This window comes from Balaenoptera acutorostrata, chromosome X, assembly GCF_949987535.1.
Source record: "Balaenoptera acutorostrata chromosome X, mBalAcu1.1, whole genome shotgun sequence".
Taxonomy (NCBI): Eukaryota; Metazoa; Chordata; class Mammalia; order Artiodactyla; family Balaenopteridae; genus Balaenoptera; species Balaenoptera acutorostrata.
This window is the reverse complement of record NC_080085.1, coordinates 98189027-98214052: the sequence shown is the minus strand read 5'-3', so window position 1 is coordinate 98214052 and position 25026 is coordinate 98189027. Positions and strand designations below refer to the sequence as shown.

Here is a 25026-nt window from a genome sequence, read left to right as displayed (position 1 = left end):
TTCCCTGGTGGGAAGAATTGGTTAAGAATCCACCTGCCAATGCAGGGGCCAGGGGTTCGAGCCCTGGTCCGGGAAGATCCCACATGCCGCGGAGCAACTAAGCCCATGCGCCACAACTACTGAGCCTGCACTCTAGAGCCCGCGCACCTAGGGCCCATGCTCCACAACAAGAGAAGCCACCGCAATGAGAAGCCCATGCACTATAACGAAGAGTAGCCCCAGCTCACCGCAACTAGAGAAAGCCCACGTGCAGCAACAAAGACCCAATGCAGCCAAAAATAAATAAAAATAAAATAAATTTATTTAAAAAATTTTAATAAAAAAATAATAAATAAAATAAAGATACCACATTCCTGCAGCTCTACCCACCACCAGAGCCTCCCATCAAGCCTCTTAGATAGCCTCAACCACCAGAGGGCAGACAGCAGAAGCAAGAAAAACTACAATCCTGCAGCCTGTGGACCAAAAACCACAGTTACAGAAAGATAGACAAGATGAAAAGGCAGAGGGCTAGGTACCAGATGAAGGAACAAGAAAAAACCCCAGAAAAACAACTAAATGAAGTGGAGATAGGCAACCTTCCAGAAAAAAAATTCAGAATAATGATAGTGAAGATGATCCAGGACCTCGGAATAAGAATGGAGGCAAAGATTGAGAAGATGCAAGAAATGATTAACAAAGACCTAGAAGAATTAAAGAACAAGCAAACAGAGATGACCAATACAATAACTGAAATGAAAACTACACTAGAAGGAATCAATAGCAGAATAACTGAGGCAGAAGAACGGATAAGTGACCTGGAAGACAGAATGGTGGAATTCACTGCTGAGGAACAGACAAAAGAAAAAAGAATGAAAAGAAATGAAGACAGCCTAAGAGACCTCTGGGACAACATTAAACGCAACAACATTCGCATTATAGGGGTCTCAGAAGGAGAAGAGAGAGAGAAAGGACCAGAGAAAATATTTGAAGAGATTATAGTCGAAAACTTCCCTAACATGGGAAAGGAAATAGCCACCCAAGTCCAGGAAGCGCAGAGAGTCCCATACAGAATAAACCCAAGGAGAAACACGCCGAGACACATAGTAATCAAAGTGGCAAAAATTAAAGACAAAGAAAAATTATTGAAAGCAGCAAGGGAAAAACGACAAATAACATACAAGGGAACTCCCATAAGGTTAACAGCTGATTTCTCAGCAGAAACTCTGCAAGCCAGAAGGGAGTGGCATGATATACTTAAAGTGATGAAAGGGAAGAACCTACAACCAAGATTACTCTACCCGGCAAGGATCTCATTTAGATTTGATGGAGAAATCAAAAGCTTTACAGACAAGCAAAAGCTAAGAGAATTCAGCACCACCAAACCAGCTCTACAACAAATGCTAAAGGAACTTCTCTAAGTGGGAAACACAAGAGAAGAAAAGGACCTACAAAAACAAACCCAAAACAATTAAGAAAATGGTCATAGGAACATACATATCAATAATGACCTTAAACGTGAATGGATTAAATGCCCCAACCAAAAGACATAGACTGGCTGAATGGATACAAAAACAAGACCCATATATATGCTGTCTACAAGAGACCCACTTTAGACCTAGGGACACATACAGACTGAAAGTGAGGGGATGGAAAAAGATATTCCATGCAAATGGAAATCAAAAGAAAGCTGGAGTAGCTATACTCATATCAGATAAAATTGACTTTAAAATAAAGAATGTTACAAGAGACAAGGAAGGACACTACATAATGATCCAGGGATCAATCCAAGAAGAAGATATAACAATTATAAATATATATGCACCCAACATAGGAGCACCTCAATACATAAGGCAACTGCTAACAGCCATAAAAGAGGAAATCGACAGTAACACAATAATAGTGGGGGACTTTAACACCTCACTTACACCAATGGACAGATCATCCAAAATGAAAATAAATAAGGAAACAGAAGCTTTAAATGATACAATAGACCAGATAGATTTAATTGATATATATAGGACATTCCATCCAAAAACAGCAGATTACACATTCTTCTCAAGTGCGCACGGAACATTCTCCAGGATAGATCACATCTTGGGTCACAAATCAAGCCTCAGTAAATTTAAGAAAATTGAAATCATATCAAGCATCTTTTCTGACCACAACGCTATGAGATTAGAAATGAATTACAGGGAAAAAAACGTAAAAAAGACAAACACATGGAGGCTAAACAATACGTTACTAAATAACCAAGAGATCACTGAAGAAATCAAAGAGGAAATAAAAAAATACCTAGAGACAAATGACAATGAAAACACGACGACCCAAAACCTATGGGATGCAGCAAAAGCAGTTCTAAGAGGGAAGTTTATAGCTATACAAGCCTACCTAAAGAAACAAGAAAAATCTCAAGTAAACAATCTAACCTTACACCTAAAGGAACTAGAGAAAGAAGAACAAACAAAACCCAAAGTTAGCAGAAGGAAAGAAATCATAAAGATCAGAGCAGAAATAAATGAAATAGAAACAAAGAAAACAATAGCAAAGATCAATAAAACTAAAAGTTGGGAAAAAAAAAGATACCACATTCCTCAGAGCGATAAAGTATTATATTAAATTGTAAATATAATTGCTTAGTACAGTACATGGCCATTAGAACTCAATGAATAGTAATGTTTATAGATCAAGTAGATTTCTTTGGGCAACGAAATTATTTCATAGCAGTCTCATAAAATAAGAGTCACATGAAAAGCCTAAAATAGTTATACAAATGGTGAGGACAACATGAATAGTTCCTCACTAATAAAGAATAGATATTTTCCATACTGAAATCTCACCAAATCAAAACTCACTGAAGACCTATGCAGAGAGCTGAAAGTTTTAACAATGTAGTGGCCTACAGAAATAGAAGTCTGTCTTTCTGAAAAATACCAAGACATCTTCAAAAACCTAGCAAGCTCTGATACAAGAACTGCTAACTCTTTCAAAATGTGTTGCCAGAACAGAGTGAGACCCCCCCCAAACCAAAACTTTAGCCCTGTTGTGCTAATACCAGAAGAATCATCTTTTAAAAAAATATTTAACTGGAACTGACTCACCATTGTCACTCTGGCCATCACCTTCCTCTGAATTCAAAGTCTGTCTGCCTGGGCTATGTCCTCGACTTGCAACATGGTATCTCGAAGCAGCAGGAACCATTGTAGAGGGCCCTCCATGATTCTGTACCAAAGAGATATACACATACACATGCAGTTCTCCCTATATAGTCAGAGAAAAAGCTATAAATATTTTAAATTTACTTTAGAATCAAAAATATGTGAGGAAATAACGATCAAGAAAACAGAAAATTTTAACCCATACTTATATAGGCAAGATTATTTGTCCACCTCTACTCTTCCTCTATAAGAACAGCTTAAAAAAAACATTCTCTCCAATTTTTAAAAGCTCTAAGATGAAAACTCATGTTTTCCAGGAGGGGCTTTATTTGGTCATTTGTAAAACAGCTAAAATGTATCCATATTACCTTCACTTAAAAAAGTACAATAAAAAAGTAAATAGCTTTTTGAGTAAAATTTTGACCTACTTACAGGTAAAGTTGGATAAGCGGTCTCATCCCCTTCTTCAACTTCATAATAAGTAATGGTTTCTTCCAAGCCCCTGGGCATCTGTCCATTCTCTGGAACAAAGCTAAACTGGCACTCCTTATTCATACAATGCATGTGGCGGTGACTACGTCTAAAGGAACTTCAGTAGTTTGTAGAATGAGAAGGGGAAAAAAAGATAAAATATGGTAGTAACTTGTTTCTAATTTCTAAATAACAGTTCAAACATCTCCATGTTGACACTTTAAAAAAAATTTAGTCCATATATTTACTGCACAGCAACAAAGTCAGACTCACTCATTTTCTCTAACTTTCAACACTTAAAATTCACTTACCGAGATCTATAGGAGAAGTTATCATAGCTCTGGCAGCACCTTTTACCCGGGCCAGGGTAAAAACCAACTTTAGGGCCTGCCATGTTGTGCCTGTTTATAAAGCGAGGTGAATCCCTAAGAATAAAGGGGGAAAAAAACCAGAACTCTTTATTTACTAGTGCTTGAGTAGTCAGTCTTCGTAGTTAAATTAACATATCCTTCTAAAAATGACCAAATAGAAAGAGCTTTGCTTTCCTCACTACTGACATTAGGCCTATTCATTTTTTTAAAATTGCAGTATAGTTGCTTTACAATGTTCTGTTAATTTCTGCTGTACAGCAAAGTGATTCAGTTATACATATACATATATTCTTTTTTTATATTCTTTCCCAGTATGGTTTGGCCTATTCATTATTGACACAGTGCCATATACATGGCACTCAGCTTGATGGCATTCTATCTTCTAGGATTTCTTCAACTGCTCCATCATATTTTCCTAGACTATGAGAATGCAAATCTTCAATAAATTTGACAAGAATTTAAGTATACATCAGTTCCATCCTCTACGCTCCCTTCAGGCAGAGATTATAAAAGAAATCTAAACTATTAAGATATTTCTAAATTCTACTGTAATTCTGCCCAGGAATTATTTCCAATGTCTAAACAGAGATGTACATTATCTTCAAAGTCAGTTAAGACCTACCTGGGCATCCCATATCCCTGACCTTGTCCCGGAGATGAATGTTGAGGATGAAAATGTTCATTAGACATAACACCGTCAGCTGTCTGTGAGTAGTGCATTGGAGAGTCATGCTCATAATGCATACTGTGCTGAAGCCTGTGTGGGAGGAAGGGGTCTCCCCTGCTGTAAGCCATAGTCATATAAACCTCTTTCTCTCTAATTTTCTTGAACATCTTCCTTCGTTGCTTCATGTCCATCTCTGACATAGCTTTCAAGCAAACAAAGAAGTAATAAGCAATAAGCTTCAAAACCAAAGCAAAAGGTCCAGTGTCTCCCACAAATGTCTAAGACTCTCAGATGTTTTACTTAGGAAAGCCATATGAATACAGGGAAGGAACTTCTGTATTTTCAAAGGATGTACTAGGTCTTTCATTTGGAAGGGCAAAACCAGCAAGTAACTTCTGTATCAATGGACATCTCAGCACTACCTTTAGTATAGGCAACTTTGGTCATCAAAACATAGAGTCAGTCATCCAGTCATCTATGTTACTGTTATCCAAAAAATTATGTCTATTAATAGACATATTAATATGGTTGCTTCCAGCTTCTCTGGCTGCTTCCATGAGGTGTTTTCCTAGTTCTTTGAGAAATCTTTTCCCTTCAAGTTTTAGAATTTAAAATCCACTCCACCTTAAGCTTAAACAAAGTCACCTAAACAGTAGTTCTCAGCCAGGGACAATCTTGCCCCTCCCCTTCTTGAGGCACATTTGGCAGTGTCTGGAGACATTTTTGGTCGTCATAACTTGGGGAAGGATGCTGCTGGCGTCTAGTAGATAGAGACCAGGGATGCTGCTAAGCACCCTACAATGCACAGGACAGCTCCCTACAATGAAGTATTAGCCATCCTAAAAAGTCAGTAGTGCTGAAGTTGAGAAACTCTAACCCAGAATAAGACTTAACGTTCCAGCTTTTTTTTTTTTTAAAGTGCAATGTAGGTAAATACAAGAGGAAAATAATAAAACCTTCAGCATACAAACCCATTTCTGGGACACAGTCCCAGGAAATTTTCTGGTAATCTCTTCCTTTCCTACTGGGTGTAACATTCCAGGCAGCAACAGGTGTCACTTGGGTAACTGGTTTTAAGTTAGCCAGTGGAACAACATGCCTTAAAGGTAAAGATACCACCATTAAGCCATTGCAACACAGACTTAATTCTCATTTGATACATATACCCGATCCCTCCTGCTTCATTTTCAAGTGTTTTCTACTTAAACCTGTTAACACTAGCTTCCTCATTGAGGTTTTCTTTTTATGTTAGAAAACCTAAGAGCAGTTTGTACAATTTCACAGCTGTCTGTAGCACGTATCATGCTCAGGAGGAAAGACTGTGGTAGACTAATTTACAAATATTTGTTGCCTCTCCTTGAAGAAGGACTATATTTTCTCACCCCATTGACTTCAGGCTTAGTTATGTAACCTATTTTGGCCAGTAAAATTTGAGCAGATGCTTTAAAAACCAGCACACAGTTTGTCATGTTTTCATTTTTTCCCTGCCTGTGATCATGGTAGCATACGTCTGGATAGAGCCGTTGTCAACCTCGGTCCCCTTTGCTGACCTACGATGAACATGCTAAATGAGCAAGAAATGAACTTTAAGTTGCCAAGAGTCTTTGGTTGTTAGGGCAGCATAACCTACTTTAATGGTTCTCAAAGTGGACCAACAGCATTAGCATCACCTGGAAACTTGTTAGAAGTTCAAATTCTTGGGCCCCACCACAAACGTACTAAATCAAACTTTGGGGATGGAGCTCATCAATCTGTATTTTAACAAGCTCTCCAGGTAATTCTGGGGTATGTTAAAGTTTGAGAACAGATGGACTAGCCTATCTTGATATTGGCAGAGGCTCAGTTAGCAAACTAGCTTTCCAGTTAGTATAGTTTTATATCAGAATTCTGTTGTACTTAGTATTTCTAATAAGTTGGCTGTTACCCAGGATTTTGAAACTTATGCATAGATATACTGAAATTTCATACTTCACCATATGCTTTTACAACTCACGATAAGTCATCTTAGGCCAATACCAGATATAACTCTGGTTCTCTTACTAGCATCCTGGTAATTCTCAATATTACAAAAAGGCATCAAAAGCCAAAGATTTTAGTAATTCAACAAATTATTATATTCTTACTTTTCTGCCAATTCTTCAATGAAGACTGTTACAGAATTTCTTTCATTTCCAACTTCCTGAATATGAGCATTATAATATCTTCCACCTGATTCCAAGTGAACCTGAAAGAGGGGAAGAGACAGTAAGAACAAATCTAGTCTCAAGTCAGATCTGGCTTTTGCCAAACAAAAACACTACTTCTCCTCCCAAATGGAGTTCAGTATCTACTTATTAAAGCAGTTGATAATCAACACTGCCAGTTCAGTTCAATGGAGGCAGCACATGCTGAAACAGCGTTACATCTAATCACAAGTTTGTAATTAAAATTTAACCAAACATTAAAAAAATTCCTAGCATTTTGTAAATTAGTTTTGTTGAACTCATATTAATGACTAAAACCACAATCTCAGAAAAACAAATTACTGATTCTTTAAAGAAGGAACTAACCTGACATTTGTCTCCCACATAGTACTGTCTCCCAGAACACTCCATATAATCAGATTTTTGAAGTTCTATGAAAAGAAAATGAAGATTCAAGCTCAACCGAACTGGTTCCTTTGCTGTTTTACATCATTTCATTTTCTAATTTACTTTTACCACAGTGTTTTTGACAATGCTACCACTATAAGCTAAAATCTGGAGGGAAAATGTCCTAAAGGGTCATTCCATCACTCTTGATGGGTTATTTCTGTGGTCAATTTAAGGAGACCTGCCAGAATAGTTCTGTGCTATAAAACACAAATAGGTGGAAATTGGGAGGTTGTAATCTTAGAGTTGGTCATATACCAACAAGGTACAGTTTGAAAGTAACACACTTCAATTTTTTTAAAGAAGGAAAAAAAACCCCACTGTGTAGCTTCTTCAAAGCAATACAGTTTACCCTTGAACAATACGGGTTTGAACTGCATGTATCCACTCATATGCGGATTTTTTTCAATAGTATTACAAGTACCGAGGTTGTTGAATCCGAGGATGTAGAACTGAGGATACAGAGGAACTGGGAATACTGAGGGCCGACTACAAATTATATCTGGATTTTCAACTGCTTAGGAGGTCAGCAGCCCTAACCCCCGCATTGGTCAAGGATCAACTGTGTTTTTATTGTGTTCCACAAGGTATTAACCTCAGGATATTAACACAATTTGTGTTCCACAGGTATTAACCTCATTCTAGATTATTAACTATACCTAGGTTCACCACCGAGGTTCAAGGAGTTGAATATGAAACATTAAAGGCTACCTTGATGGCAGAACTTTAAGACCTACTTTGATCAACTTAGTTACCCTTATGAGGGGAGAGAAACAATTACTTATTTCAAGGGTTGGCAAACTTTCTCTGTAAAGAGCCATATAGTAAATATTTTAAAGTTTGTGGGCTATACAGACTCTTGCAATTATTCAAGTCTGTCATAAAACTTTATGGACACTTAAAACTGAATTTCATATAGTTTTCATGTATCACAATACACTGTTCTTTTAATTTTTCCCTGCCACTTAAAAATATAAAAACCATTCTTAGCTCACAGGCCATACAAAAACAGGTGGCAGATTGGATTTGATTCACAGGTCATAGTTTGCGAACACCTGACCTATTCATCTATCAGTGAGGGCAGTCTTGACACATTAAACTTAAGATGAACTTATTTCCACTTACAAGTTTCTGGTACTCTTAAAGTTATCTAAAGACACACAGTCTTTGCACAGTTGAAGTCCCTGATGAACATCAGACTCTCAAAGATCCCTCCCCAGTTCTAAACCTATTTGTTTCCTCCTTTGGATGTAAATCATGTATTGAGTAGGCTAAAAAGTACCATATAAACATATAAAAGTGTTTTTTTTTAATAACAGTGGTTTGAAAACACCTCTTATTAAAAAAATTTGCAAAATTATTCTCCTAGATCTGTCAGGATTCAAAAATATCCTGTTGATGTTTCATTACCTCTTTTGCTGTCCAGCCAAACATCAAATTCTACATTACGATAGATTGCTGGATCCAGGGCTTTGAGCACCTTATAAGGGAAGAGCATCTTTGGTGGATTTTCTGGAGACTAAAACAAAAATAATCATGCTACAAACTCACCATCCTTAAGTCTTCCTTCTATGAAGAAGGAAGAAATAAGGTTCTTTTCTTCCTTTTTTAAAACTATGTACATATAGGCCTTTCCTTCTTTATTAAAAGAAATAGGACTTCCCTGGTGGCGCAGTGGTTAAGAATCCACCTGCCAATGCAGAGGACATGGGTTCGAGCCCTGGTCCGGGAAGATCCCACATGCATCGGAGCAGCTAAGCCCATGTGCCACAACTACTGAAGCCTGCACACCTGGAGCCCGTGCTCCGCAACAAGAGAAGCCCCAGCAATGAGGAGACTGCGCACCGCAACAAAGAGTAGCCCCGCTCACCACAACTAGAGAAAGCCCGCGCACAGCAACGAAGACCCAACACAGCCTAAATAAATAAATAAATCTTCATTAAAAAAAAAAAAAGCCGCAATAAATTTTACTGTGTTTTTTTAAAATCAGGAGTCTAAATAAGCAATATGCAGAAATCTAAAAGGTTATAGATGGCAGAAGGGAAATATTGTCTAAAGCAGCCAATAACTCAGGAGATACATATATCAATGCAACACAGACCAGAATTAAAGATTCAGTCAGGGCTATTCAACAAGTCTCATCTTGATATGCATACAGAGGTGCAAGTGTTTCTGTACCCTAGACACCTAGACAAATCTGAAAAGGTTACTTCATTTTGGTCAAAATCTGCTACAATTTCCAAAAGAATTATCTTTTTCTTCTGCTTTCCTAGAATTTCATGGTATTCCATACTGTTTCTAAATTACCAGCACTTGGGGACATACACAGAGATTGTTCTAGTAGTATCTGCCCTATTTAGCTAGTCTCAAACTGAAGGTCTGCTTGATTTTAGACCTATACAGGTGGTAAAATTCCTCCTGTTTCTCCAACTAGGATTACTACCTATTTTCTGAGTAAAATAGGAATAAACCTTACTCTCTTTAATGACAAAAAGAAACCTCAGCATCAGAAGATTGATTACAAACTAAATATCTATTGGGTTTCTAATATTACTTTAACTTGAAAACAGCAGCTTCTGAAATTTCTCAAGTGTTCAGAGTTAGCTTTGAAAAAAATTTACAATTCCATAGGAACAAAAATTCAGAGAACATTAAGCACACATTTTACATTTCAGATCAAGACTTACACGAAGGAACACATCAGCTCTTCCCCCACCCCATTTAACTAAAATGGACCATCTGACCTTAACTAGTTTAAGTTATGATACTGCAAGCCAAGATTATGAAAATTCTTTGCCCTAGAAGATCTCAAACCTTTGCTTCTTCTGTTCCTTGATTGTACCCCTCTGGTATATTTTCAACATTGCAGCGGGCACCGCACTCTTCAGTCCTAATTGAAAAGATTTAGAACAAAGAGCTTTATATAAATGCAGTAGCTAAGTCTTAAGTCTAATGACTATACCACCATCTAGTGGTAAAGTAGCTCAGTTCTAAATATGAGGCAAATACTTTTTCATCCCAGCATTTACATTTATGCTTCCTTTTTTTTAAGTACGTGCTACAAATACCTCCTATATTTCATACCTCCTGTGGGGACACAATCTTAAGATGGTCACTGTGATCCCCACCTCCTGGTGTTCACACTCTTGTATGATTTCCCTCCAAGTTTGCATCTAACCAATAGACAGGATGTATATCATTACACTATATAAGAATGTAGTGCCTGTCTTGCTGATCTCTCTCTCTTGCTGACCATAAGGAAGCAAGCAGACATGTTCACCAACCCCATGCAGCAAGGAGCTGAGGGTTATTCTGGCTGACAGCCAGCAAAAAGCTGAAGTTCTCAGTCCTACAGCTGCAAGGAACTGAATACTACCAAGAACCATGTGGATCCTTCCCCAAAGCTCCAGATGAGAACTCAATCTTGGCTGAAACCCTCATTACATTCTTGTGAGATCCTAAGCAGAAGACCCAGATAAGCTATGCCCAGATTCCTAACCCACACAAATTATGAGATAAGAATGTTGTTTTAAGCTGCCAAGTTTGTGGAAATATTGTTACGCAGCAACAGATAACTAATACACCCTGCCTTCCTACTACTTTAGTTTCTGTAAGCCTCAAGTTAAGACAAATAATCAGTGAAGAATGAAGCAACTTCTACCCTGATATATATAGTTGCCACCCCCCGCGCCCCGCATTCCCTGATACAGTCATCCTTCGGTATCCATGAGGGATTGGGTCCAGGACCCCTGGCAGATATCTAAGTACTCAAGTTTCTCAAGTCCCTCACGGTCAGCCTTCCACCACCTCAGGTTCTGCATCTGGATCAGGAGGGCCGACTGTAAGTTTTTTTAAAAAACCCTCTTTATCAAAAAAAAAAAGCATTAAACATTCAAGAAATAGAACTGCAAGACAACAAAAAGACAAGGTTATATCTGACTAGCATCAAGCCTATCTGAATTTCCAGACAGAAGAATCAGGGAGAAATATAAGACAACACCTACTTTATTATCTCAAAGTTTTTGACTAAATCTGTTCAATAATAGCTGCTTCCTCAGAGGTCACAATGTATACTCCTAGTGAGTACCAAAGGCAGACACGAAAAGCTCCTAAAACTCCCCTTTAGCCTGAGAGATTCTCTTCTACTAGCTGGATGTATGTGTAAAGTAACCACTTTGAACCTCAGTTACCAGCTACAAAATGATGGTGCTGGTTTAGAATCAGGTTTTTTTCCCTCAAAGTGTGGTCCATGGCCTACCTCTATCAGACTACTTTGGTGTACCTGTTTAAAAAGTAGATATCTGGCCCTACTCTGACCTCCAATTTTGAAGGGAGGCCCCAAAATCTGCCTTTCTAACAAGCGCCCTAAGTAATTCATATATAAGTTTGAGAATCATGGGATTATAGTTCCAAAGTCTCTTCTAGCAATTAAAAAACGGATTCTGGAGTCAGACTTGAGATATGTGTCAGGAGGGGGAAACTTCCCCCCTACCCCTCTTGAGTTCTTGTGGCTGGACTAATAATAAAGTTGACACAAGACAGGTTAATAGGAGAAAAAAAAAAAAAACTGATTCTGACTTGGACCAAACCCCCGAAGCCTGAGCATTTCGCAATGCAACATATCTTTTGGTAAAACTTCTCTTCCCCCATTAAAAAATGTATATCCCTGTACATACAAGTATACATATATACATACAGGTGTGTGTATATACAGTTGGCCTCTTCATTTCAGCAGGTTCCACATCCACAGATTCAACCAGCCACGGATGGAACTGGTTGAATCTGTGGATGCAGAACCCATGGATATGGAGAGGGCCAACTGCACATACTACACTGTTTTATATGAGGGACTTGAGCATCAAGCATTTTGGTGCTTGCAGGGGTCCTGGCACCAATCCTCCGCCAATGTCAAGAGATGACTGTATATAAATACATTGTCTAAGTCATAAGCTTGCCAGGTCCCTTCCACGTTCAAATGATACACAGAAACATGATGATCTTGTAGTTGACATCCCCTTTCCCTTTATTACCTATCCGGAGTTGAACTCTTGTAGTCAATATGGACATCCCCACTGCTAGTCACAGCATTGTTCCTGTTCTTCTTCGAACTACTTCGAAACAACTCAACTGCAGTCTTCAACTCTTCTTCATCCACAACAAACACATCTTTATAGAGAATTTCATATAATACAGCTAAAGGAAAAAATGACCAAAACTCCAATTGTCAAAATAAGAATTTTTATAACAATGTGAAAATAGCTATAACCCAGTATACAAATTCAATAGGTACCAACAAAGTTTTAAAAGAGCTATTTATGGTGGGCCCCTCAATTTAAAGATCGGCAACAAATCATCTGAAAGCACACCCAAACATTTATAAAGCCTTCACATGCCTTGACAAACAGCTGCACTTGACTGAAATTGTTTTGAGTACACTGAATCGTAATGACCATTACTTGAATAGCAGAGTAGAATCTGAAGAAAAGAAAAACACATAGAACAATTAAGTGAATATTAGACATCTTACAACCATGAAATACTTGAAATTAAGTTGCTAATCAGAAATTGATAAACTAAATGAATTTGTTGAAAAAAAGTGACTTTCAGATTCTACATATGTGATATCATACAGTATTTGTCTTTCTCTGTTTGACTTATTTCACTTAGCGTACATGTCAATCAAATCTCAATAAGGCTGGGGAAAAAGTGAGTTTAAAATCCAAATACAGATAAATGAAAGCTGTATGCCATAAACAGATTTTCTTGACAGTGACTTTTTTTTTTTTTTAAAGATTTATTTATTGATTGATTGATTGCTATGTTGGGTCTTCGTTTCTGTGCTAGGGCTTTCTCTAGTTGCGGGAAGCGGGGGCCACTATTCATCGCGGTGCACGGGCCTCTCACTATCGTGGCCTCTCTTGTTGCGGAGCACAGGCTCCAGACGCACAGGCTCAGTAGTTGTGGCTCACGGGCCCAGTTGCTCCGCGGCATGTGGGATCTTCCCAGACCAGGGCGCGAACCCGTGTCCCCTGCATTAGCAGGCAGATTCTCAACCACTGCGCCACCAGGGAAGCCCGACAGTGACTTTTATTTATTTATTTATTTAATTTTTTTAATAAGCGAAAATAATCAAAAAAAAATATGTACAACTAAATTACCCCACTGCACACCTGCAACTAACACAACACTGCAAACCAACCACACCTCAATTAAAAAAAAAGATAGTTTTCCAAAGTGGTTGTGCAATTTATATTCATACTAGCAGTATATTAGTTTTAGTTACTCCAGGTTCTTGACATAATTTTCCATCCTTTTTTATTTTTGTTAATTGTTTGGGAGTTGTTTTTGTAGTTCTTTTTTGTTCCTTTCTTCTTCTGCTCTCTTCCCTTATGAGCTGATGACTTTCTTTAGTGTTACATTTGGATTCTTTTCTCTATTATGTGTGTGTATCTATTACAGATTTCTAGTTTGTGGTTAGCATGAGATTTATACATAGCAATCTCTCTCTCTCTCTCTCTATATATATATATTTACACGTGATTATTTTAAACTGCTGATCTCTTAATTTCAAATGCATTTTATCAACCCTGCATTTTTACTCTCCTTCCCTCACGATTACTGTTTGTGACATCATATTTTACATCTTTTTTGTGTATCCCTTAATGCTTATTGTGGATACAGATATTTTACTACTTTTGTCTTTTAACCTTCTTATCATCTTTGTATGTGGTTGACTTCCAAAAAGATGTGGTACATATATACAATGGAATATTACTCAGCCATAAAAAAGAATGAAATAATGCCATTTGCAGCAACATGAATGGACCTAGAGATTATCATGCTAAGGGAGGTAAGACAGTGACTTTTAAATGTCAAGATTAAAATCACGCTAAGCCAACACTGTGAGCCTCAATCACATTCCTGATAATATACCAAACAAGTCCTGATTTACAAATTTGCAAAAGATGGGAACTTTTACAAATTGAGCAAATAGAATAGGAAGCCTAACAGAAGTCAAACGACCCAGCTTAACTTCTAAAAATGGAGAAAACAGGTCAAATACCCAAATACCCCAAACTTAGACTATGGGGGGAGGAATTTCATTCAATTTATTCAAAATGTTATCTACTATATTGAATAGCAATATATCAATATGCTATATATAGGAGACTTCCTTAAAGAATTGAGGCACTGAGATGGCTATAAAATGAGTTAATTTCTTAGCTGATTCCTTCAATCTCTAGTTTTTTCAAACGACATTCGAAGGCCAGGCTTACTAACCAAATTATTTCAGTAAAAATGCTCCCTGGCTCCATGTGATGAAATCTGTTTATATAAAAGGTCCAAAACCTTTTTGAATTTTTCTTCAAAAACCTCTGTCTTGTGTAAGGGACGTAATCCCTAGTGATTAAGTCTATTTCATTTTGAAGCCAACTCTGGAAACAACCTGAGGTACCAAAGACAATTCTCTGTGATCTATGAGAGGATAGTGCCACCAAGTTTCCTTGGCAGAAAATTATCTTAAGCACTCTTTTTTCTACTTTCCTACACTACCCTGGGCTAACTTCTCCCAATGAACAACAAGTTCTCTGACCGCAGGTCTGTTATTCTTCCCTAGTCTTTTTTTGCAATCACAACTCTAACTCTATCAGTATAATCCATTTCAAAGTACTGAGAGGGAGTATCAAGCTAAAGTAACCCACAATAAAGTTTAAGTTGCAAAGTTTCACCCGCCCCCAAGGGGTATTTGCATTTAAGAGGAGTTTATTAATCTAAAAGAACAGTGAGCAGATTTGAGCTGAGAAGCCTTTTGTACTTTGCACTAGAAGAACTGGGAACTCCAGCAAAGAAAGGTTAATAACCAGAGGCAGTTAGTAAGGATTAGTTAAAGGAACCCAGCTAACCAGAACTGATGACTAAATAAGCAGGAAAGAAAACAAAGATGAGTATACAATTTCTCTATTGAAGTAGCAAGAAGTTCTATTTTGATTGGAAGAGGCAAAACTAAGCATGATAGCTTTTATGTTCCTGGTGGTATCTCAACATAAAATAATAGTTTTCTCATACATACTTGTAGGTGGTGTGTTTGTTGGGGGTGGGAAGGTGGGATGTAATGGCAGTAAACTAGTTAAAAATGAGGTAGATCTATATTACTGATGGGGATAAATATCTGAAAAGAACAAGTGACAATGTTAAGCATGAGCCCATCTACATAAAAAATAATAAATGAATAAATACAAAGAGAATGAAATTGGGATACCCACCCAAACTTAATAGCTGTTACTTTGAAGCACATGAGATTGAAGAGCATGAACAGAAACTTGACTTTTCACTCTACATTTCCAGATACAGGTTTCATTTTGTTTTAAATATAGTGTTTTTCTACTCTTTCTAGATAGAACAAATTGGCTGAGTGAAAATGGCTAGTTTCCAGTAGCATTCACTTTGACACTGGATAACTATGTAAAATGCAGAGTTAAGTCAGCTAAAAAGGTGAAAGGTACTAGGGTGAACATTAGGTATTTATTTCTTTGAAACTTTGCTCTAAAATATATTTTATGCAAAGCTTATTAATAATGTTCACTGCTTTTAATAAAGTCATTTTTGAAAATACAAACAATTCAAATATAAATCTTAGGAGCCTGAACTGATACAGCAACTAAGTTTTAGGCAAAGCAAGGTGTCACACAACAAAAGTACCTTGCTGCCACCTGGCTCTTCCATACTTAAATTTCAATATAAACTAACATTCGCTTTGTACATTCCCAAATCAGACATATATACAGTATCCTGTGCAATGCAAATACCCAACTGCTGATAAGTATTAGCTCTATATATATGTATGGATGAGACTTACACATGATATTCTCATGGCTGCCCACACTAAAAAGGTCTTACATTTTTGTATTCTTATGGTTCCCAATGGGTGATGTTTTCCCCTTAATTAGCTCAAAAATATCTCTGTAAAATGTATAAGACTCATTTGAAAACAGAGCTGTATAATTATAGGAACTAGGTGGTAGGTATATGGATGTTCACTATACAAGTCTTATAATTTCTCTCTGTATGAAAATTTTCAGAATAAAATGTTGGAGAAAAAAATTAACTACAGGTTTAAAGGTTCCTGGTAAAGATCTAACTGTCTAAATCTCATCTCAGACAATGCTGTGTACAGTTGCTAAAACACAATAGCTAACACGCCTCTTCCTCAAACAAGTCTGATTATGTCACACCTTTGCTTAAAAACTCTGAATTGTTTAGGGACAATTATACTAATGTCTGAATTTACTTTGAAATACATCAAAACTTAAGATTGACTGATGAATGGATAGAGGGGCAGTTAGATATGTGACAAACAAGGATATTAAATATCAGCAGTGGACTAAGTGGTGGGCTTATGGATGCTCAATGTAAAATTCTTTTAGCTTTTCTGTATGTTTGAAAACCCTTCATAATAAAATATTGGAAAAAAGCTTCAACTGACTATTCTGTACAATGAAAAGCCAAATTATTGGCATCACCTACTACATCCCTCTAGCCTATCTTTTCAGCACTGTCTTCCCCCCATCCAGCTACTTGGGTTTCAAAGGGTCTCTTGCCTCTATGCCTTTGCATATAGTGTTTCCTCTGAAGAGACTGCCCTTTATACTTGTTAGACTCATTTTTTTTTAATACTCCACTTAAATGTCACAACCACCATGAAACTTTCTAAACTCCCTAAAGCACAGTGAAGGGCTTTTTCTTATATGCTCTTTGCATATAGTTCTATTATAAAACATATCACTTCACTGTAATTATTTACATGTCTGTCTTCATAGCCTCTTAAGCCCTTAGAGGGCAAGAATTTTGCTGTATTAATTGTGGTATCCCCAAAGCCCAGTAAGCTGCCTGGTACACTACAGGGGCTTAATGTTTACTGAACAAATTGGCAGTACCATCAGTAAAATAATTAACATGCCCCAATTTATACTTATGTTCTAAGTTATCTCTTGCATCCTATTCAGTCTTTTCTATTCCTAATGCCACTTGCCTAGTTCAGGTCTTCTGTCTAGATTACTGTAACATTCTAACAGTTCTACCAGTATTTAGTCTTATCTTACCATCAAAATGCTGCCTGAATTTTGCTCCATGGTATGAAACAAGACAAAACTCAAATACTGTGCAATCTATATTCACTAATCAAATCATCTGGATAGAAGGCTTTTCTTAAAAACTTTTTGGAAGAAAAACTGTATGCTAAAAAACAATTTGTTTACCCGCTGAGAGTTCTCAACCAACAAAACAACCTCCTACTATTTTCCAAGCACCTTACTAGGCAGTAGTAGCACATTGTCCCTGCACTTAAGAAACTTTCAGACTAATGAGAGAAACAGACATGAAAACATATACAAGGTGATAAACACTATACTTACTTGGGTGATGCTAGGGGAACAAAAAGGGAGGAAATAACTCCAGGGGAGTTGGTAAAGTTTCAAAGGAATTGAGATACAAAGGAAAAGACAGCATGAAAGTCGGACTCTCTGGACGCATGATACACTAAAGTTGAAGGACAATGAAGCTGGAAAGAAGGTTTGGGACCCTTTAGGTTACTGAAAGTCTAGCTTCAGAGTTTGATCCTTATCTTCTAGTCAATTAGGGTTTTGGGTGTTTTTTTCCTATTACAGAGGAGTGACAAGATCAGGTTTGTTCAGAAAGATAGCTAACAATACTTAGGCTGACTAACTGGAGAGGAAAAGGCTAGTTGTAGAAAAGCTTGGCTTTTAGACTGTGCTTATTTTTTCATTAATTAGGTTTAAAAAGATGATTTCTTAATGATAAACTGGCAACATCATTCAATTTTTTATTTTAGTAAACATTCACTTATCTTCTTACCTTGTCTTCATAGCCATTATCTGTGACATGAGCTGGAGGCCTGCCAGGAGAGCGATAAAGAATGAAATCCCGACTACATGGGTAGAAAACAAAGATGGATGAGAAGAGATAACTTAGTATATGCAAGAAATAGTTATAAGAACAAATATTTGTGCTTTTAAACTGCCTACCTTATTCATCTAAAATAACCTAAAAGTTTAAGAGGATAAATATTAATTCAACATAGACAGCTAACTGTCCCTAAAGTCCTATGCATTTTTAAAATGTATCTTTTTTTTTAATGTTTTTTTTTGACCAGTATTCTTTATTTATTTATGGCTGTGATGGGTCTTCGTTTCTGTGCGAGGGCTTTTTCTAGTTGCGGCAAGTGGGGGCCACTCTTCATCGCGGTGCGCGGGCCTCTCATTATTGCGGCCTCTTCTTGTTGCGGAGCACAGGCTCCAGACGCGCAGGCTCAGTAACTGTGGCTCACGGGCCTAGCTGCTCCGCGGCATGTGGGATCTTCTCAGACCAGGGCTCGAACCCGTGTCCCCTGCATTGGCAGGCAGACTCTCAACTACTGTGCCACCAGGGAAGCCCTAAAATGTATCTTAATTTGAGGAAAGGAGGAATAATGAAGATAAATTGCCAATTGTATTAATGTAAGTTTTGGAGGCTCCCATTTATTTAAAGCAGGTGTTGGCAAATTTTTCTTGGTAAAAGATCAGATAACAAACATGGTTTTTGCAGGCCATATGATTTACTCAACTTTGACTTTGTAGCCTGAAAGCAGCCATAGACAATGCATAAACAAATGTATGTGATTATGTTCCAATAAAGCTTTATTTATGGACACTGAAATTGAATTTTATATAATTTTCATATGCCATGAAATATTATTTTGATTTTTTTAACCATTTCAAAATTTTTAAAAAGCATTCTTAGCCAAGAGCCATACAAAAAAACAAAAAGCAGGCCAATTTAAAAGGTGGTCCCTGATTTAAAAGCAACAACTGATTAGCTGCCTGCTCGATGCCTCTTCTGTACTACTTCTTGCTGGATTTAGTGAGGAATGAGCAGACTGCAAAACACTAACTTGAACAAGTCCCCATACAAGAGGGTTCTGATTCTATCAAGGTATATGCCATCTCACCATCCTAAGAACTGTGAAGGAGTCTTACACAGATCCAACTCCTTAAATGAACACGATTCCCACTAGCCTCTAACCCACACTACATAACCTACAGCTTTCAGAAATGCCACGTTCGCAGTTTTAAAGACCAAAACAGAACTTCCAAAGCAATAGAGCAGTGTTTTTCAAATTTTTCCACCATTACTGCCTCCCTAAAGAGCCTTTTAAAAAAATACTTTTCTTAATTTCCCTATAAAATTTTACTACTACAGATATACTGTATATCTGTTTTCATACCGTGACCCTTTGAAGGATCATAAACCAATGTAATATCTAATATTTGTTGTCCTCAGTTAACAATTTCTACCCTCTTGGAAGTGATATTGCTCCATTGAGCACACATGCACAAAAGGCACAAAGTTAAATACACAAAAATTCTAAGATAAGTATTCTGATTTTCTACAGGAATAGTACTAGCAGTTCTTAAAGCCCTTTATTCTTCCATTCAAACGGACACAAATGTAGAAGTTCTCCACCCCAAAATTATGCCATTAACTTTGCTTAGACCACTTCATTTGACATATCAATACATCAAATCTCAAATATTCCCAATTCTAAAGGGACTTTATTAGAAACCTTACACACACACACGCTTTCTCTCTTAAAAAAAAAAAGAGATCCAACTTACTTATAAATTAGAGAAAGAGCTCTTATTTCCAGATGGCCAGCCTTTTCCTAAACATAAACAATGCATAAAGTTTTTAAAAACATTCTGTATCTAGGAGGTAAAAGTTTTTGCAAGTTCAACAATTGTTTTTTTAGATGCTTAGCACTGTTTTAGATGAAGAATTTGTACAACACACTATAACTTGCTTTGAGGCTTGGGATACTGTGATAGTTACTTATTAACATAAACTTATTCTGAGAAAAAATTGGACCTAAAGATCTTCTTAGTTAGCTATTAAGTAACAAGGACAGGAATGTGGGAGATTTAAAAGACACAATAAAAATGTAATTAGTGTAAGAATACGAAGTTAGCAGGGTATTTAGTAAATGTGTTAAGTCCAGAACTATGCAATTAATTTAATCACATAAAATTATTTTTAATTAAATATGTTTATGAATCTTACTCCCACATAAAAGAAGGGTAACTACAAATCAGGGGAACTGTTCAATAAAAAAAAAAATAATGACCTCCTAGTAACATTCATTGCCATCCCCCTCCCCCATTAAAGTGAAAAGGCTTGGGTTAGTCCTGTTCCCAAGTAGTGTATACTCTTTCACTAATCTATAGATGATAAAATTGTTAACACACAATTTTCAATATTCAACACAAAACAACAGGTCAATTCCCAGCCTCTAAACTTTTGCAAGAACTATTTGATTCAACACAGCTGGCTACTTAAGAAAATAAACTGGGCCTAGCTAAAGTGACACAGCTGAATGATATTTAGGCTACTATTCCAAATACTCTGAAAAGATTAAACCCCCATATTTGATCTTACCTTGGGATCTCCCAACCGTTCCAGGTATTTCTCAAAAGATTCCTCCACATACTTCAAAAATAAAACAAACTTGACTTAACCAAATACATAGCATTACTGAAATCTGATTATATTCTGCAATATTATCCTCCAATGAGTTTTTGTTCAGCTGAACAATTATGGTATTAAATGACTACTTTGCACAGCACCTCAAGAAGATTTGTACATACACAAAAGTTGAGTGGAGAAAAGCTGGACTATAAAACTATCTTAGGAATTGGTCCTGGCTTATCCACATACCAGTGCATTTCATCAAACGGTATGCCTTTGGAGTTTCTTTTGAAATGCCAACTTAAGTAACGACAATTTTCATAAATCAAGCAAGCACAATAATTATAAGGATTTCAAATTTGACAGCAGACATGCATTTACAAAGTTAAACTGAGGAACTTTAAAAGGAATTTCACTAGTTTCAAAAAAAGCACAGGCAACAAGGGAACTTTTTGGGTGATGGAAATATTTTGTATCTTGACTGAAGTGGCAGTTGCATAACTATATTACTGCCAAAACTTAAAACGCTAAACTTAAAATGGTGAGTTTTATGATATGCAAAATATACCTCAATAAAAATTAAACTCAGGAAATATAATATACATCTAGCTCCATGCATGTATATCACTAGACTTAAAAAATCATGTTAATTTTTCTCAGTTCCCTTTTTAAACAGTTTTGAGGTATAACTGACATACAATAACCACACATATTTAAATGGCACAAATAAGTTGACTTACATATGCACCCATGAAACCATCATGACAATCGTGATAGTGAATATATCCATCACCCCCATAAGTTTCCTCGTGCCCCTCTGTAACTTCACTAACCCCCAAGCAACCACTGATCTGCTTTCTGTCACTACAGATTGGTTTGTATTTTCTGGAGTTTTATATAAAGGAAATCATACAGTATGTACTTTTTTTGGGAGGTCTGGCTTCTTTCACTCTGCATAATTAATCTGAGATTCAATCCATGTGGTTTTAAAATTTTACAGACATCTTTGTTACTCAAAATGTGGTCCTTGAACAACAGCAAGCATCCCTCAGGAATTTGTTAACTGTGTAAATCTTGGGCCCCAGCTCAGATCTAGTGAATCAGAATTTGTTTTTTTTAACAAGATCCCCAGGTGATTTGTATGCACAAAAATACTTGAGATGCACTGCTTTACACCATGGTCTTGCATTTGAAGTAATTTCACGAATAATCCTTTCCCCAGGTGTGGTGACCGCTAATTAACTTCAAGGTAATAAGCTTTAAAATCAAGAAGCCTTCATATAGTTTTAAACTTCACAGAAACCTGTTGAGAAAATTAAGAGTAAACCTCGAACAGCAGGCAAATACCCATAATATAGTCAGGAGAACAAATAGTACTGGAAGGGCTAGGAATGTTTAAACAGAAACAAAAAAAACAAACAACAACAACAAAAAAACAGCCACAGGAAAGGGCACACTTCAAATCAGACCTTGATAAAACCTTATTTTGTTAACAAGAATTCAAATAATACAACGTATACGAAGATGTCTTCTAAAAGTTGTTTTAAAGTCAATCATTAGTGGCAGAGCTCCAATTACCACAGTTTGTCATATGAAAAGACATGTTCAGGAATAATTTGTTTCCTTAGAGTTAAGTTTTACAAGATTCTTCAAGTTGACTGGCTGACGATCATTGTGCATAGAATTAAGAAAGAACACAAGGGGTTCCCATTTATACAAATTTAAAAATACACATTTAAAAATACTAACATAGCCAAACCCCTCGTGAACTGATTACTTGTTTAAGAAAACTGTGATATGGATAACAGTCACAATGTGACTTTTTGGGTGTGGGGGGGAATAAATAGTGGGAAGGATAAAGATTAACTTTCTTACTTTTTAATTAGAGTACAAAACAATCTAATTCTGGGAGGAGATCCAGAAGCATGCTAGCTAGGAGGAAGGAAGCCAACTGAAAATAAAATATTTGCTATTGAGAGGAGATTGCGGGATATAATATTCACACGTAGGTGCTCAAAATTCATTTCCTACCTGCTACATATTCTATGAACAACTCTCCCTTGGGTATGTATTCTACTTACAGACTCAAAAGTTTGTTGATTTTCTCTCATATATGAGACACAAGCCTTCCTGATTTCCAAGTGATGGACCTGGCTGCAAAACAACTAAAAAGAAGAGAAAGACCAGCTCACTGTCAGCAGTTATTTGAAACAGAAGCTTCTAAGTTAAGACTATGAACTGGACACTCAAGTCCTCCCCTTATTCAGAACATATGTAGGAAATTGGGAAATTAAGTCCTGATCTTACTAAAATCTGTTTTTGTCATCTTTAGCGATATGGAAGAGGTATGATTCTGTCATGCCCCCCCCCCCGTTTCTACTACTTATGGGCACAACCTATAAATTTTTCCTTAGGCATAAAATTTAGAGGAAGAAGGTGCTGCTTATAAAGGATCAAGATACATTTCAAAGTTTTCTTTAACCCCATTACTTTATCTCTTACATTCCAAACTGGCATTTAGAAAACAGAGAAGGTAGCAAAGGCACAGCAACATATTTGAACTAATCAGCAAAGGCACGCACCAAGCTAATAAGTGGAGAGACCCTGATGTTTTAAATAGGGAAAAGGGAATTTTTGTTTTGTTTTCTTTTGTTTTGGTGGGCTACAGGTCTTCTAGCTACAGTACTGTGCCAAGTCTCAAACTCCAAAAACTCAGTATAGAGAAGATATATTTGTTTTCCTTTTACCTGCTCCGAAATAGCCCGAAAGAGGCAAGAGGCATCCTTGGCAGTCAGCTTTCGATACAGCCCTAAGCTGCCTAAATATTCATCCATTGATGCCTCATTCAGAGACTTCTGGCCGCAGTACTTTTTCCATCCTTTATGCATTGTGCACAGGGGGTGGAGTTGGGGAGGGGGAGAAAATAACACAGGTGTGGCAAGAAGGAAAAAGCAGGGTGCAGGTAGGAATGGGTAGCAGTGACAGGGCTTGCTTATGCAGGTATCCAGAAAGCAGCCCAAAGTCTAGGCATGAGAAGGCAGTTGGAGTCAGCGCTGCAGAATCTTGGCACTTCTCAGGAGCAGGAGAATCAAAGGGTTGGCTTGCCCAGGATAAGTCGGGACCCTGTGAAAAGAAGAGGAAGAGCCGATGCTCCTAGGAATAGAGAACTTGACTTGAGAAGGAGACGTGGGAGCGAGAAGGAACTTGCAGAGCTACCTTGTTGGGGAAGGGTGGGATTAACCCAACCAGCCCAAGGTTGAGAGAAGTATGCACAAGCAGCTGAGCTTTGGGACCAAAAGGAAGCCGAGTCTGCAGCTTAACTCAAGGCAACTGCTGCACGTGGTTGCAAAGGGACTGCAATAAGGCTCAGGTGTGTATGATGCAGCCCAGCCCACATTATATTGCTTTAAGATCTCTGCCCGAATTTGCAACCAGTCTCTGCCCAAGTTCCCTGCTCCCTTCATAGTTTCATGTAGATGAGAGGAAAAAAAAATCTGAACATAATTAAGTAAGTAAGCTTTTGTGTTAAGACTATCTTAAGAAACAAAGAAAATGGGGGGGGGGGGAAAGGGGGACTCCCTTGATCTAAAGGGGCAGAGGTCACAGTTCAAGCAAAGTGAAGTGCCAAAGCAGTTATCTGGATATTTCAGGTATGATGTTTAAGTAATCTCATTTAGTTCTTCTAAATAATAATAACCCTCTGCTAGGACCACAGAAATTAAATTCATTAGTTATGCTAGAAAACACTGATACAATTCTGAACTAATGTCTCCAAACTACTGTACAACATTAACAGAAAGAGAAATTGCAAAAAGTGTGTTTCTCTGAAAATGCAAACAATGAAAATTTAAAATGAAGCTTACTGGAAGAAATATCTTACCCACAAACTTGCTAATAGGCTACATTTAAACTGCTGTGGCACCACACTAGAGGTGTTGGACATGAGAGGCATGTTTCAATGTTTAGGGCACTTTTCTGGAAAAACTGCTCTTAAGTCTGAGAAAACCAAAGTAAATACGACTGTACTTTTGTAAGGTTCAAAAACAGCACTGGTCACTTGTATTACTTGATTCCACCGTCAAGTGTTATTTAAATGCCAAAATACAATTCCGTTCTTACTTTTTCTAAGTGTTTTAAGAAATAAATAGATCTAAAGCTGGCTTTGGAGAAGCTGCAAAATTAAGCTGCTTTCAGAATTGTTTTTCTGGTATCTGTGGCTCCAGTAGTAATCA

General features: G+C 37.2%; 1 protein-coding gene across 1 annotated transcript in view; it reads right to left on the bottom strand.

Moving 5' to 3' along the window:
- Positions 1-25026, bottom strand: part of ALG13 (ALG13 UDP-N-acetylglucosaminyltransferase subunit) — a 72792-nt gene that overhangs the window by 28816 nt on the left and 18950 nt on the right. Inside the window, 18 exon segments of the mRNA XM_057538812.1 lie at positions 3081-3201; positions 3570-3726; positions 3920-4033; positions 4602-4848; positions 5618-5745; positions 6770-6870; positions 7196-7260; positions 8687-8795; positions 10091-10166; positions 12307-12469; positions 12670-12751; positions 18149-18221; positions 19948-19994; positions 20765-20815; positions 22876-22959; positions 23542-23683; positions 23685-23881; positions 23884-23917. Coding sequence (XP_057394795.1) covers positions 3081-3201; positions 3570-3726; positions 3920-4033; positions 4602-4848; positions 5618-5745; positions 6770-6870; positions 7196-7260; positions 8687-8795; positions 10091-10166; positions 12307-12469; positions 12670-12751; positions 18149-18221; positions 19948-19994; positions 20765-20815; positions 22876-22959; positions 23542-23683; positions 23685-23881; positions 23884-23917 — 1991 coding nt within the window.